General features: G+C 38.0%; 2 protein-coding genes across 3 annotated transcripts; one reads left to right on the top strand and one right to left on the bottom strand.

Annotated features, from left to right (window-relative positions):
* The first annotated feature begins 7,052 nt into the window (after positions 1 to 7,052).
* On the top strand, positions 7,053 to 7,670 carry LOC113776781. Its single transcript, XM_027321842.1, has one exon. The coding sequence runs from the start codon at positions 7,053 to 7,055 to the stop codon at positions 7,668 to 7,670; it is 618 nt and encodes a 205-aa protein (XP_027177643.1).
* A 130-nt stretch (positions 7,671 to 7,800) lies between these two features.
* On the bottom strand, positions 7,801 to 15,589 carry LOC113777689 (ATP-dependent RNA helicase DEAH12, chloroplastic-like). 2 transcript variants are annotated; one of them, XM_027322852.1, is made up of 3 exons: positions 14,608 to 15,589; positions 10,652 to 13,790; positions 7,801 to 9,265 (listed from the first exon to the last, which is right to left on the bottom strand). In XM_027322852.1, the coding sequence occupies exons 1-3, from the start codon at positions 15,499 to 15,501 to the stop codon at positions 8,025 to 8,027; spliced, it is 5,274 nt and encodes a 1,757-aa protein (XP_027178653.1). In that variant the 5' UTR covers positions 15,502 to 15,589; the 3' UTR covers positions 7,801 to 8,024. The 2 variants fall into 2 exon arrangements, with proteins under 2 accessions (XP_027178653.1, XP_027178654.1); XM_027322853.1 differs by lacking the exon at positions 14,608 to 15,589 and adding an exon at positions 14,084 to 14,124.

The following is a 15,589-nucleotide window of genomic DNA, read 5'->3' as shown; positions in this document are numbered from 1 at the left end:
TAGCCCGGAAGGATGGTTATTTAGTTCTATAGGATACAGAGACTGATCAAAGAGTTGGAGAATCCTCTCTTGATCATGATGGTTTGCCATCGCGGGTCGCGGTCACGTCGCAGTCTCAGTTGTTCCACATCCGTCGCGACATATCGGTTGAATATTGGATTATACGCACATTATAACACATGAAAGTTTCCAAAAATTTTGAAAAAATTACTAAAATTAGAAAATACCCAAAAAAAAAGTGCACAATTTAAAAAAATATCCGAGTCGATTCTTAGTTGTTTCAGATATATCGGCCGATATCATGCATCACGGATTCGAATCGGCCAATATCGGCCTAGTCAGAGTGAGTCGTCACCGATATGGTAATACTCGCGATTCAGAGATCGGTATCGTACCAGCTCTCTCCGTTTCGGTTACGACTCGACCGATATTGCAAACCATGCTCTTGATGTACCTTCACCTCCTGATTTCTTCTTCCAAGTTGAATATATATGCAGAAAGCCCGGTGTCTGCTCTGTTCCAGCTCGAAAATTGTATGTCCATTCAAACAAGAAACAAAAGAAGGAGATGGTAGGACTAGGAGTGATTATGTTAAGAGTTTAGCGCGAACCTAATTACGTCCTTCACCTTTGTTCGCTAATTACGCCTTTGCATGAAAAATGCATAAAGTCAGGATATGAACGCCAAGCAATATTTGAAGGAAAGCACGCTTGCACTTGAGGCAGAGCCTCACCCTTACAATTGAGTTTCTTTTTCTTCTCTCTCTTTCCAGTTCTGTGTTCAACATACACAAGATTCCGTTAGGAGAAAAGTAATCTCCATTCTATAACAAAAATTAAGAAAGAAATTCTACCAACAACACAAAAATTCCTTTCTTTCCTTTTCCCCTTCTACTTCAGCATTCTAATCGAATCAGGAATACAAAAATTACTAGCCCTACAATAACATACTTTATCTATACACAAAAGGTGGCAACATGGCTATTTGCTCAATATTGGCATTGTTTTTGCTTTGGTTTTGTCCCTAAACTTTTGGCCCTCCAACAAATACTTTCTTGCAAGTTGCAGCCCCGATAAGCAGGTTCAAGTAATATTTGCCAGAGCTTCAGCTGCATAAGATGGAGACGGGAGAGAATTCAAACACCTCAATCCCATTCTCGCCAACGAAATCATCATGGAAATCTTGCATAGACTCCGCGTGAAATCCCTGGTTCGATTTCGTTGCCTCTGTAAGTTCTGGCAAAGCCTGACAACCTCAGAGGCCAACCGTCGCTCGGGCTGTTATTGCGGCACAGAAACAAAACATCAGGAGTTGAAGAAGCAAATAGGAGATTCTGGGGAAAGCATTCTCAAATAGTGATCCGCCATTGTTTCTGGGAACTGATATAAACATGTCAGGCTCCATTAACGGGGTGTTTTGCGTTACTACATCTTGTTATTTTCCGGGTCATTACCGACATTCTAATTTATATCTATGGAATCCAGCTTTGCACCAATTCTGGACTGTTCCACAGAGCTATTATCAAAGCAGTCAATATTAATTTTTCTGTCTGGTCGTAGGCTTCTTATTTGAGGAATTGGCTGGTGACTATAAAGTTGTGAAAGTTTTCTATGAGATGCAGGTTCTCAAATGTGAGATGTATGGTTTGAGAAGCAATTCTTGGAAACTGATCAACTTGATCGATTGTGCATGGAAATGGGATGACAGGATGGCTATAGAACATAAAGGCTGTCTCCACTGGACTGGTTACAAGTTACAACTCGAACAAATCGAGAATGATGCTGGACATGTTTGACCCAAGTTTACAACATTTTGAAGAATTCTTTCTTCCTTTTGATGTCTCTATTCTATTTGCAGGTACAAGTGATTTTTGGATATTCGAAGGGTGGCTTTCTATATTTGATTTTTCATTAGGCGATGAATGTGAAATCTGGATGATGAAGGAATATGGTGTACATAATTCCTAGACCAAGCAATACAGGTTCTCTTTTTTTTTTTTTTTTTGTCGATATGATAGCTTCATATACTATGGGAGAGGGGGAGTGTTGGGATATGCAACTTTTTCTACATATTTTGCTAGATTATATTTGATATCAAAATAATTTAGTTATTAGAAAAATAAAGATATTTGTTAACCAAAAATCATGTTGGTTTGTTAACAAATATTATAGCTAAGATTTGCTAGTAGAAGAAGATTATATCTTGTTGAGATTTTTCGGATAATTGTTAGTTAGATATTTTGATAGTTTATTTCATGTAATCACTATGAATAGTGAGTTGATAAATGTAGAATATAAGCTTATTTTCCACCTTCAATACAAGTCTCTTATAAGCTTTTTTTGCAACACTAAAGTGTTGTTTCTTAATTCATGTCCCAAAAAACCAACAAAGTGGTATCAAGAGCCTATATCTTAAGGGCTTGTTTTTTTTAAGGGTGATGCATTGGTGAGGATCCTTTATAAGTTCAAAGTCATGACAGGAAAGAACTTTTTGTTAAATGTTTCTACTTTTAGTGGTGAAACTTACCAAATTTGGGCCATAAAATTTTGGACTTATTTGGTAGTCAATGATCTACGAGATATGGTGGAAACGAATTTTGTTTCACCAGCATTTGAAGAGCTGATAGATACACAAATTAGAGACCACAAAGTTGCAGTTAGACAGAGATCCAAGGCCAGCATTCACATATCAGTTTTTGATGCCATTTTCACAAGGATAATGGCTAATGATTTGATTGAGAATAAATTATTCTCAATTAAAATAAAAAGAAAGAATTTCACTATGAATTGGTCAGATTTTGACAATTTTAAAGTGGAACATGATGATGAAATCAAGAATTCAGATCCTGAAAAAATTCAGGAGGAGATCATTGATAAGTCAGGAGGTATCAAATTGATTCCTGATATTAATCAAGATTATAACATTTTTGTTTTTGAGTCTACAGATTTTGATGATGATGACAAAATGAAGAATCATGCAGAACTTCATATTTTCTGTATAGGTTCAAATATTGTCAAAGAATGTTCCACTTTAAACCTATGAGAAGGTTATTTGGAAACATTAAAAAAAAATCATCTTTTATGTGGAGTTTGGCATGAGAAGACAGAAGAAGTGACTTGTTGCAAGACTACTATTTAGCTTGCATAAAAACCCAAAGGAAGAAGTTCATTGCAAGGCTAATCATCAATTGCAGAATTTCTTACAAAAGTCCCTCCAAAACAAGATTCAAAGATTTGAGAAGACAATTCAAAATCTGCAGCAAAAGTGGCAAGGAGGAGTGTTGGGATATGCAACTTTTTCTACATATTTTGCTAGATTATATTTGATATCAAAATAATTTAGTTATTAGAAAAATAAAGATATTTATTAACCAAAGATCATGTTGGTTTGTTAACAAATATTATAGCTAAGATTTGCTAGTAGAAGAAGATTATATCTTGTTGAGATTTTTAGGATAATTGTTAGTTAGATATTTTGATAGTTTGTTTCATGTAATCGCTATAAATAGTGAGTTGATGAATGTAGAATATAAGCTCATTTTCCACATTCAATACAAGTCTCTTATAAGCTTTTTTTGCAACACTAAAGTGTTGTTTCTTAGTTCATGCCCCAAAAAACCAACAGGGAGGACCTGAAGAGATCCAAAGGTAATTCGGAGGGGACTGAACCACCACCGAATCAGACGAGTGCACTAAGTACCCGCCTGGATTTTTTAAACAAGGCCACATTTAATTGTAGCAAAAACTTGCCTCCCACCCCACCAAGCTTAAATGCTTTGGTGGTGGCCACCAGCCCAAAGGTCGGTGGTTAATACAGGTTCTCATATCCCGGGATTTTGATACCATTCCTCGCAGGGGAACTAGAGTTATTACAGCACATGGAAAGCTTTTAGCTGTTAAGAAAGGTCATATTATCCTATATGATCCAGAAACTCAACAAGCTGAAGAAAGTTTGCAGATTAAGGTCACGAAAGATGACTTTCAAAAGCACTTCTTCTTAATGGATTATGTAGAAAGCTTGGTGTCTGTTATTCCTACTCAATCCGGTGAAAGAAATTGGGACATGGGAAAAGAAATGCATTCAGAAAAGAAATGAAAATTAAAACATAAATAAGAAATTTTGTGTTAGACTGGATTGTTTGGTTGCTTTCAGTCAGGAAGATGACAACAAAATTATTTAGTTTCAAGGTGAGTTTTAACTTTGGTAGCTTGTTTAGTGACTTTTTTTATTATTATTATTATTATCAAAACATATGCTAATTAATTTCTTGCCTATGATCTTACTGACTAGATGATGATTCATCTGAATGATAAGAGCATAGTCTTTCGTTTACTACAAGACTCACATTTGTTTTATTTGAAAGTCTTTTAATGTAGAGTTAAACTCTTGTCAGTTTGGTGCAAAAGCTGTATTGCTAGAAACTAGTAAAAGACTGCTTGCTAAATTTGGAAGGTGAATCCAATAACAACCACAACAGATCAAATCAAAGTATGGGGAAAAAGAAAAAACAAATGCAAAAAGAAAGCGAGAATTCCTGTCTTCTAAGAAGAACCTTTCGAGGCATTGATGCGTGCAAGAGAAAAGCCGAGTAGTTCCTTTCTGGGAAAACCGGTTGTACTCGTATCATCAAGTAGGCCTTGGTGGCTCTAAAAGATGCCACTAGTATAAATTCCAATAGCATATTTCTGGGCTCCTTCATAGGATGACTGCAAAATGGTGAGAATTTTGTATTCAGCAGCGCAAAACAAAATATATATATATATAGGTGAAGTAAAACTTCGTGTACATTGTTATAAAATCAGGTTCGGTCCAAAAATCGAACCGTTCAACCTAATAAACCGATCATTAAACTTGATCGGATTCCTGGTTTGACTAGATAAAGAATTGATCCAGTCAAAATAGTTTGATCCGTGGATTCAACTGAAACCTACTTGGTTTCTAGTTGATTTTTCTTCTTTTCTTTTCTTTTTTTTTTACAATTTTGGATCTTTTTTTAACCAATTTGTATATGTGGTTTTGAAAAGATTTTTGGACATTGGATCTCCTTTTCTATGTGTGTAAGACTTTCTTAGTTTTTATTTGATAACTAAATATTCCCTTAAATAAATTTGTTCACTTTTTTTATTGTACAATTAATCCTTTTAGCTTCCAAACTAAAAATGTTATCATTATATAATAATATTTGACTAGTTAGAAAATTATTTTGTTTTTAACCAAGAGCAAAATAATAAAAAATGATGTTATTTCCTTGAAGATAAGTGAAATAATTTTGCTTCATATTTGACTACATAATTTATTTGTGTATAAGTACGATAAAATATAATGAGATCCTCTATTAATGTTTATATGTTCATAATATATCCTTTTAAGTACTATAATTAGTATCTAAAAATATTTTATTATACATATTATGTATACTAAAATTATTATTTGTATTTATAAATATTATTTTTGTCGTTCACCAATTGAACCAATGATTCATTGACTCGATCCTTTTGCCAAGTTCCTTACGTGGTCGAGTTTAATAACTATGCATACAACAGTGATATCTATTTGCTTAATTATTATATGGTGCAAAATCCAGTCTTATTTACTTTTCTTCAGCTACATATTTTATTAAATTTTAACAATCAACTTCTTCTTTCAAAAAGACAAAAGAAAAAGTCAACTTCTTCTTTCAAAAAGACAAAAGAAAAAATCAACTTCTTGAAACCCTTGTCTCTAGCAACTTGAAGTCCAATCGGGAGTTATCCCATGCGTTAGCAATAGGACAGGATGATTTTCCTATTGGATCATGATACCTAAGAATCTAATCCTTTGTTCATCTCCAAAATACCTTAGGCATAGCTAATCTTTTCCTTGATTGCCATATGCATCAATCTATTTTGCTTCACAAACCTCTGATGGACTTGTAAACATTAAAAAGTACCAGAGAAATCAGGGATCAAACTGCAGCCACCATTAATAAAATATACTTTAAGAATTAATTAATTGATTCTACCGAGCAAATTTGTTAATTTCGATGTCTCTTGCTATTAGGATAAGAGTAAGGGTTAAAATCAAAAGTGCTTCCGGGAAATATGCATAATGGTCCTTGGTTCTTGCTTAATGTCTCAGGTGTTAAAGCAGGGCAAAGGCATCGTGGATGGCAAGGTAGAGTATATGGCATGTTTTAAACGCAATTAAAGTGGATGGTATCAAGGAGTAATCTAGATTACGATTAGTAAGTGAAAAGCATTTATACAGCGAATTATTTGTATAAATTCATTTGCTTATATCATCCATATATCTTTCAACCATCATTCTATCAGTTTTCTTTTTTCAAAATATTCTACTATCCAAACACGTATTTTTGTATTAAAAAAAAGAATCTAATTTAAACTCTATAAGTGACCCTGGCCCTCCACATATAATTCTATTTTAAGTGTCAAGATCATTTGTTTAAGGTCAAGAACTTTTAGTAATATGCAAAATTCATTTTTACCTGAAGAGGCAAGTTTTGCCTTTTCATGGAATCCATTTTTTTTTTTTTCACTTAGGGTATTCCATTATTTCGATTAGATTAATCCCCTAAGATTATGTAGAGCTTTGCCCATACAGAATAAAATAGTTCATAAAAATTAATCACGAGACCTGCCGGTAACTATCAAAATACACAACTTGTGACTTTTACGCATGGATAAGTCATGGAATCCATTGACTGTGACTTTTAGGCAACGAGTTACTACTTTGCTTCTGCCCGCAAGAAAAGAACTTCCTTTTTCAGAAAACAAAAACTTCAGAAATATATCAAAAGATTGCCCACCAGCTCTTATCTACACCTTTTCTGGGTCCCATTAGTCCCATGAAACCTCATTCGATTTCTTGCACCATTGTTTACTCTCCAATCCATCATTCTCCCTCATCTGCTGATAAGATCATTCACCTGCTCTGCTATCTGTAATTGAAAAACCACCCAAAGCCCACCAACCAAAACAGATTTTGAGTTGATAACAAGAATCCTTGCAGGGTTTGAGATAGGGCTGCCGGCCAAGAAAGAACACTGCTGGTAAATGGCTAATAAGAAAGAAAATCCTAGAGGAGGCTCGTATGGACGAGGTGATCATCAAGAAATGGTTGCTGGTCTATTGTTTTCTCAGAAACCCGGATTTGATCTCATGCAGAACTGTGATTTACCACCACCAGTGAAGATTTTTGCTGGTCATGATAAGACGATTGTGTCACCGATGAATAACGTTTACAGCATGATTGCCGGGCAGAAAGATGAGGATGTTGGGGTGGAAATGGCTTACGACAAAACTTCTGAGACTGAAAAATTGGAGCTTCTTAAGGCCTTGAGATTATCTCAAACACGAGCAAGAGAGGCAGAGAGGAAAGCTGCTGTTTTGTCCAGGGAGAGGGATGATCTTTCTAACCTGTTGCTGCAACAATCAATGCATTTATTTGCTTATAAGCAATGGGTGAGAATGATGGAACTCCAGTTGCCTAAACTGAATAAGCACCAAGAAAAACGAGAGCTTAGTTCTGCTGCAACCAATTGGGAGGGAAATATGCCTAAGGAGGAAGGCGAAAACAATGGAGAAAAAGGCATGACATGGCTAGTGACCGTGGCAATCTGTGTGGGCATTGCTGGGTTTGGATTTTACAGTTTCTTTTCAAGTTACTATTGATATTTTTATTATCCTCCCAAATATTAATTGTACATAATTACAGGCTAGTTTTTCACAGTTCAGTTTTCTGCTTCATAAAACAGAATTACACGCATATTCATGTGACATTACCAAGCTGAGAGTTGAGATGTTAAATGAAAACTCATATCCTTCTTAATCAGACCAATACCGGTCGAGGAGAGAAAATTTACAGATTCTCTAAGCATATTTACAAGGCAATGTTTTTGTGCGACTTCTACAGTCTAATGCAGGTCTGCAATAAGTACAGATCATACTCTTGTACATCAGGCTACTACATTAACACAGGTAAGGCGGTATATGTACAGATGGGGAATGAAATTGTTAGATTCCATATTAAATAATGGCAAGGTGTATAGACCTCAAATGATTATAGCAATCATCAGCACTTTCGAAGAATTCCAGACAGACCCAACAAACATGCTTCCCGCACCTACACTCAATATGGTTGCATCCGTCCACTTTCTCAATTGTAAACCTGCACACAGGGCACTTTTTCACATTTTCTTTCCCAGCGCACCATTCCTTCAAAGATGAATCAGGGTCAACTTTAAACTCCTTGTACTTCTCACATGACAAGAATGGATGATACTCCAGGTGGCACCTAGTACACGTCTCCACGTAACATGCATCGCAGACAAACGGAGCACCGGACTCAGTTACTCGATAAACTGAAGGGCAGTCGGGAGAGGGGCAAAACCTGTAAACTCCACCACTTCCCACCACAAATGCAGCCAGAGAAGCCCTGAAAAGTTCTTCGAACTTCTCACCCAGCAATAGAGACCTTAAATCCGTTAGCAACACAGAAGCCCCACAACCTTTCCGTGCACAACGTATTGGAAAGCTGTCCTGGCTTTTAATTGCAGAGTCGCACTGCTCCACTAAACATGATCTGCAGAACTCATGTCTGCACAGTTCAAGCTTGTAGCTATCCTCCACTTCACACAAGCAAATGGGACAGGTAGCCTCCTCGTTTCCATTTTGATTCGGTGAACCGCTAGTCCGTGCAATCTCATAGATTCTCTCTTCAACTTTTTGCTTCAGGTCTTTTGTGCCCCCAAGACCTTGCCCTTCCTTCAGGTCTTCTACTCCTTTAAGACAGATGCAATGGCGCTTCGTATTCAAGGAAAACTCTGCCCCTGGAAACATTTCTTTAAGCGAATGCAGATCCGGACCAAACTTCTGAACAACCCTTTTCATCAGATCAGGAGGTAAAACTGCACCACGAAGATGGACTTCCAGTTGCTTGTTCTCATGCAGTCTGAGAAGGGATTTAACAAGTCTCTTTTTGGCAACCTCAATCTTGGCTGTTGTGCCAAAAACCCTCAAACTGAGGGCTTGCTTGTCAAAAAGAATATAGGTTCCTGTCTCCCGCTGAATCGTATTCAAAACATTGAGACCATCACGAGAGAAAAGCAACTGCAAAACTGTTGGAGTGATTGCTGCATCGTCTATATTGTTGCCTTTCATGAGCCCCTCCAATGGTCTTCTCAATTCTGCCACTGTTTTGGTAGCAGTTGCAGATATCTTTACTCGACATGAACCATTCTCATTTACTTCCATATTGCATTCAACACCTGGAAACAATCAAAACCAATATTCAATTATCACAGTGGATTGGTTCATTTATAACCTTTTTAAGAATTTTAACTAGGGCACTTCTAAAACCATAAGCACACAAACATGCTGATAATTTCAAGGTTGCTTCATATGCCAACCATATGCAGTTACAGCAGCTTAAATGTCTAAAAAGAGCTCAAAAAAAAATTTTTTAAAAACAAGGGTCTAAAAAGAGGTTGCCACAGCAAAGACAACATGGCAACATGGCTAATACAGGAGTGCTACACCAACAAATGGTGTTGCAATTGATGAAAAAAAAAAAAGATGGCCATATGTGTTGTACTTCCCTGCAAATTCCATCACATATTCTGGATCAAAATTTTCTTCAAAGCTGTTGTTTTGCATCAAGTTACTCATCAGGATGTGCTGTATTTAGAGTTGCACTTTACATTAAACAGCACCAATACAAGTACAAAAAAGCACAAAGTCTAAACCACCTACGGCACCTCCTTAGTACTGAAAAAGAAAGGGAGTCTAAAAAGGACACCCTAACATGGGTATGTGGGCATATATATCAAACAAATATCACTAAGTTTGACATATTCAAGAGGGAAAATGGTGGAAAACCACTTCTCTATCAAATTTCAAAGAAAAATTCAGGCCAATTTCATCTGAAGAAAAGCTTTTCACCACAGAATTACCCATCCCGTGTCAGTACTGCAGTGGCTAAAGAGAAAAGTATTTTACAAACAGACAATCCCTTTCTCTTTAAAGAAGCAAAAGAGATTTAATTATTTAAAGCCCCAAAGGAAGGGGGGGGGGGGGGGAATCACCCATAGACACTGCCACAGTTCAGCTGAAAATGAGAAGCCATAAAATTTCAGCCTGTTGGTCAGTACTTGTCCATGAAAGTCAAATATGCCAACTCCACTAGGCAAAATGCAAAATGCATTACAATCTTCAGCTGTTTAGAAGGAATTTGTTATATTCAGCCACTTAGATATTCAGACAAAAGCACAACTGTGAGATTTTATAAATTCAAGTCATTTACCAGAAAGGTATAGAAGAATGAATTTAAAGCATCAGTAAATTGTGAGATATCTTGGGAACAACTAAAAATTGAAACCAAAAAATCTATAAAGCCAGAATATGAAGGAAAAACCACTATAAGATCCAAAGGCAAACAAAGAAAAAACATAATTATTAGTTGAATCAGTCGCATAATTACTGTGAGATAATATAAGAAAGTGTCATCTTTTCTCATGTTGAATCAGTAGCATAATTACTTTTATGTGCCTCAGAAAATTTATGGTTCAAGCTGTATTATTAGAGCATTGAAAATGAGAATGCACACATAATGAATCAATTCTTGTTCCCAAGAAGGAAAATCAAAAGATTCAAACCTTTTCGGCAACGGAAGCTCTTGACTAAATGATCCAGCTGACTCCTTATAACCAAGTAAACAGATGCAGGACACCAAATGGAGCTATGAAACATATGCTGGCATTTCATCTTCTGCCATGAAAAACATCCCGGCAATGCTTTTCCATCAATTTCATCCAAAGCTCTTGCAGCCTCCAGATGCAGACTCCCATTAAACATAATTGTGGCTCTCATGTAAGTGTCCTTTGGTTCTGGCTGGGATACCTGGACACGGACGCAGCTGCCAAGAGGGTTCGTTTTAGGCATAAAGACAGATATTTCTCTCAGAAGTGCTTCTTCACAAGCAGCAGGCGAAGGACCTTCCACGGTGTTTCCCCTCAACAAGAAAATATCACGTATTTTCCTATTTGTTACAGTATATAATACTTCAAAAATTTCATCTTCAGAAATTTCTCTATCAAGTCCTGTAATCACAACACTGTCCATGTACTTTGCGCTTGGTTCACAACGAGCATACCTTCCTCCAATTATAATGTCAGAGAAATCATTTACCAGGGCTTCAATATCCTCTTGCTCACACTTAACAATTGCTATGCCTTTACTGTATCTACGAGGCCAACAAACTTTTGCTCTGAGATCAGGAAAGGGCAATTTTTTGTCACTACCATATGTGCTCCGTGAAGGAATGACCTTCAGCAAGCCGCCACATAACTCAACCAGATTAAGTTGAGTAGCCCTCTTTGCAGTATCAGGTGAGAGAAATGTAATCCTTCCCCATTTCTCCTGCTCCTCACTTTCTTGGCCGATAGCTGAAAACTTATGGACAGCACAAATAGTGCCCGACGTGGATTTCTCCAGAAACATCAATAGCTCCTTGTCATTAACACAATTCATATCTGAATGAAATATGTCAACGGTCAAACAGCTCTTTTCAAGCTCTAGATGCTTGATCTCACCACCAGCTCCAAACAAAGCTACAGAAGGTGAGACAGCGGGCCCTCCACTGTACAAGCGTTTCTCCAAACACTCATTTTGCAATAATCTCCCTTCATACTGCAATGCATCATTCACAAAGCCAGAAACTTTGTCCATGTCCTTAGAAGAAGCATGCAACCAAACTTCATTCTCATTAACCTTTACTTCAACACCGATTCGTTCATCCACACATTCTGTTCTGATACATGAAACAAGACGATGCAGACAACTATTAGCTTTTCCACAGAACCTTTTCAATAGCAAACTGCCAAACCCTGTCAAAACCCTAATGTGAAGCTTCTCGCTTTCCATCTTGGAGAAATCAAACGAAGGAGGTGGACAAACAGCAGCCAAAGATTTGAAATCAAATGCAGTAACACATACCAAATATTGGTAAGATGCTGAAAGAATTTCACCAAAAACAACCCAACTAGGTCTTTGATCAAAAACAAGTAAAGAACATGATGGATGTAGTGGGATATGTTTCCTTGTAAGCGCCACTTCATATCCAAGGTGATCATAACCAGAGTACATAGCTACATTTTCCACAAAAGCAGAAAGTATAATGCTTTTAAGAGTCTCATCATGCTCAGTATGAATCTGTGGATTCCAGCGCCAATAACTTGGGATAATAATGCTTAGTTCATTTTGAAGGCAAGATTCCAGTTCTTGAACTGCCTCTTGGCATCTTCGCATGGATTTTGCATTGATGCTGTTCTCCCAACACCAGATATTCTTCCTCACAGGAGGCACAGCGTCCCAATCTTTGTAAACAGCAAGCAAAGTGAAGAGATCACCGCTCTGATGACAGAATTGGACCTTAAGGCGGTCAGATTTTAGTTTGCTTTCTTCAGAACCAACTCTACAAAATATGCTGCTGGAATTTGCCATGACAGCAGCAAGAACAATGCCCTCCCTACCAAGGCGGTTATGGAAGCATTTCAGAATTATTTTCCCAAGCCGAGGTTCAATTCCCAACCTAACCAAGTCATACCCTTCCGGAGTCAATTCATAAAGAATATTCCTTTGGGTGACAGCTCCAAGTTGAATAAGATTTCTGAGGGCCATCTCAATTGCCTTTGGACTAGGTGCATCAACAAAATCAAAATCCTGCACATTCTTGATACCCAAAGCAAGAATTCTCAGAACTGCAACACCAAGGTGCACCCTGCGAATTTCAGGTTCCTGGTGAGGAGGCATTATCTCAAAATCACTCTCAGAGTAAAGCCTGTAGCATGTCCCAGGTTCAGTCCTCCCAGCACGGCCAGCCCGTTGATTAGCAGAACTCTGGCTGACCCTGCAAACCCTGAGAACATTCGTGCCAGTACCAGGCTCAAATTTACTCTCCTTCACCATGCCCGAGTCAACAACGTATTTAACGCCTGGAATGGTTAAAGAAGTCTCAGCAACATTTGTTGCAAATATTACTTTTCTTTTTCCTGGATAGTTCGCAAAAACTTGATTTTGCTCTTCAAAAGTCAGTTTCCCATGTAGAGGTAATGCAATAGCTGAAGGAGATCGGAAATTCTCACAAGCCCACTCAACCTCCATTTGTGAAGTTAAGAAGGCAAGAACAGTTCCTTCTTTATCCATTTTATGGATCTCGTAAACCATCTTCACAACATCAGAAACGTAAGGTGCAACCATGCTAGAATCAGATTTGCCCTCAGATTCACAAGGTACATAGCGGATATCAACAGGAAAGTTTCTGCCAGCAACATGAAAGGTTCCACAACCAAAAAAGTAATTCGCAAGCTGTTCTGCATCAGCTGTCGCAGACATAATGACAAGCCTCAGATCAAGCCTCTGATGTAGTAATTTCTTAATCATCGCTAAAAGAAGATCAGTATTTAAGCTTCTTTCATGTGCCTCATCAATTATAATGCATGAAATCCGGGATAAATTCTTATCACGCATGTAGTGCTGCAGTAAGGAGTGATCTGTCGTAAATATTACCTTGGAATTGTAGTTCTGACTAGATGAATAAGATGGATAAGAGATGACTGAATGATCTTCATAACAACCACGACTTTCCTCCTTAACCCTCTGTGCCAATGAAACTGCAGCAAGTTTACGAGGCTGAGTGCAAACAATGGATCCCTTACCAGCCACGCCAGAATCAGCAAGAAACTGAACCAATTGCGTACTCTTTCCAGAACCAGTCTCCCCAATCAAAACTGTAATCTGAAACATTGGACAAGAGAAAAGACACAAAAATGAATAGAATGAGAGAGGCAGCTATATACCACCTGAAGCACAGAGAGAGGGAGAGAGGAGGGGGTAAATACCATGAATCATCACACGGTTAACAATACCATTCCTGACTACCATAAAAAATTAGAGCTGAGTACAAGAACTTTACAAATACACCATATACACCTTCCACCCCCGTGCCACCCAAAAACAAAAAGACCACAACATGAGAAAAGGAAAATGCGACACAAATAAAGCCACAAGGAAACACAAAAAAAATATACCACCATGTCCTCTCTCCTGCTGATTCCTTCTCTCTACTTCCAATCCCCTATGGTCATCTAGCGGCTCAAAATGTCCTTAAAAAAATAATAATACCAGAAAAAAAAGCATATCTTACAGGCTATCATGCTTCCAATCCTAAAGAGCGAAATATGAATAGATGTTTAAGCATTCACCACAGTTCATGTCTGACAGAAAAGATTATATGTTCTTGGCTGGTGTATCATAAATCTAAAAAGACAACTAGACGCACAACAACAGGGATGATTTCGCAAAGAAAGGACGCACAACAGACTCTTCAAACTAAAACAGCAAAAGTAAAAACAAAGCGTTGATGAATCACTTATAAACGTACTCTTTAACTACACCTCTATCTCCTTCCATCCCATCAGTTTCTTATTTTCTTCTCAGGAAATCGAGATTGCAACTAAAATTTACGTGCAAAGAGTACTGAAAACGACACAGTATAACCAAATGAACAAAACGTTACACAAGACAAGCAAGGGACAAGGAAAAAACAGGTTACCTGCTGGCAATGAATTTGCTGAAAAATCTCACCACGAAATGCGAAAAGGGGTAATCCTTCATCAAGCCGACGACATTCCCTCATCATCAAGCAATGAAGCTTCCCCCAATCAAACTCTCTTCCAAACATAAACAACCCAACTTTGACCCCAACTGCTTCCACTTCATCTACCCCTTTTCCCTCCAAATAGTCCACCATGCACTGGATCCCACGTTTAAACTCCTCAATCCTCTTAGCAATCAAATCCCCTTCCTTCTCCAAACCATCCCTCTTTTTCTTCAACTCATGAAATTCCCTCAATTGTTTTCGCTTTTTTAAGTTTAAATTAACTTCCTTTCTCTCATTCAACACCATCTCTAACTTCTTCTCCCACTTGTTCACCGACTCATCCTCCATTAACGCTCTCAATCTAGACAAAAACAGTGTCTTTAACTGATCTTTCAACTCATCTTTATCAGATGACACCACCACGTTCTGAATCAACCTTGGAGTCAAAGAATGCCCATTGTTCAACCGAATTTCCCACAACTGAACCATAGTTTCAAGGGCTTCAACCCACTGCTGATAATATAAGCTTCCTATGACGGGCCCAGTATTGGAAACCCGATAACTCTCCGGCTTGCAGGTCAATTTCGAAACTAAGCCCTCAGTTTCGAGCTTTTCTGGGCGTTTTTCGGTGGAATTCAACCTGAGCTGGATGACGAAGTTGTGGTGGCGGAAGGAAGGCACCATCGGAGGTCCGGGAGGGCGATCACGGCGGTAATTCGGGGACAATTGAGGCTTCCATGGCTGCCGGACTTGGTGATGATTGAACGGAACTTGGCCGCAGCGGTCGTAACTCGCCGGCGGGTAACACCGGTGCCCACAAGACGAAGCAGACGATGGACGTTGCATTGTACGGGTAAATTAAAAAAAAAAAAGGGTATTGGAAAAATGACAAAAACCCTAGAAAAGAGTTTGGGACTGAGAGAAAGTAGCTTGG

This window comes from Coffea eugenioides, chromosome 7 (assembly GCF_003713205.1).
Source record: "Coffea eugenioides isolate CCC68of chromosome 7, Ceug_1.0, whole genome shotgun sequence".
NCBI classification, from domain to species: domain Eukaryota; kingdom Viridiplantae; phylum Streptophyta; class Magnoliopsida; order Gentianales; family Rubiaceae; genus Coffea; species Coffea eugenioides.
The sequence above is the reverse complement of the archived record's forward strand: the minus strand, read 5'-3'. Positions and strand labels throughout refer to the sequence as shown.

Bases quoted from the DNA above. Each gene is read 5' to 3' on its own strand.
- LOC113776781 (XM_027321842.1), top strand. From the start codon at position 7,053: ATGGCTAATAAGAAAGAAAATCCTAGAGGAGGCTCGTATGGACGAGGT.
- LOC113777689 (XM_027322852.1), bottom strand. From the start codon at position 15,501: ATGCAACGTCCATCGTCTGCTTCGTCTTGTGGGCACCGGTGTTACCCG. The intron at 13,791-14,607 runs GTAACCTGTTTT...CCAATGTTTCAG, and splicing joins AGCAAATTCATTGCCAGCAG to ATTACAGTTTTGATTGGGGA. The intron at 9,266-10,651 runs GTTTGAATCTTT...GATTGTTTCCAG, and splicing joins GAGCTTCCGTTGCCGAAAAG to GTGTTGAATGCAATATGGAA.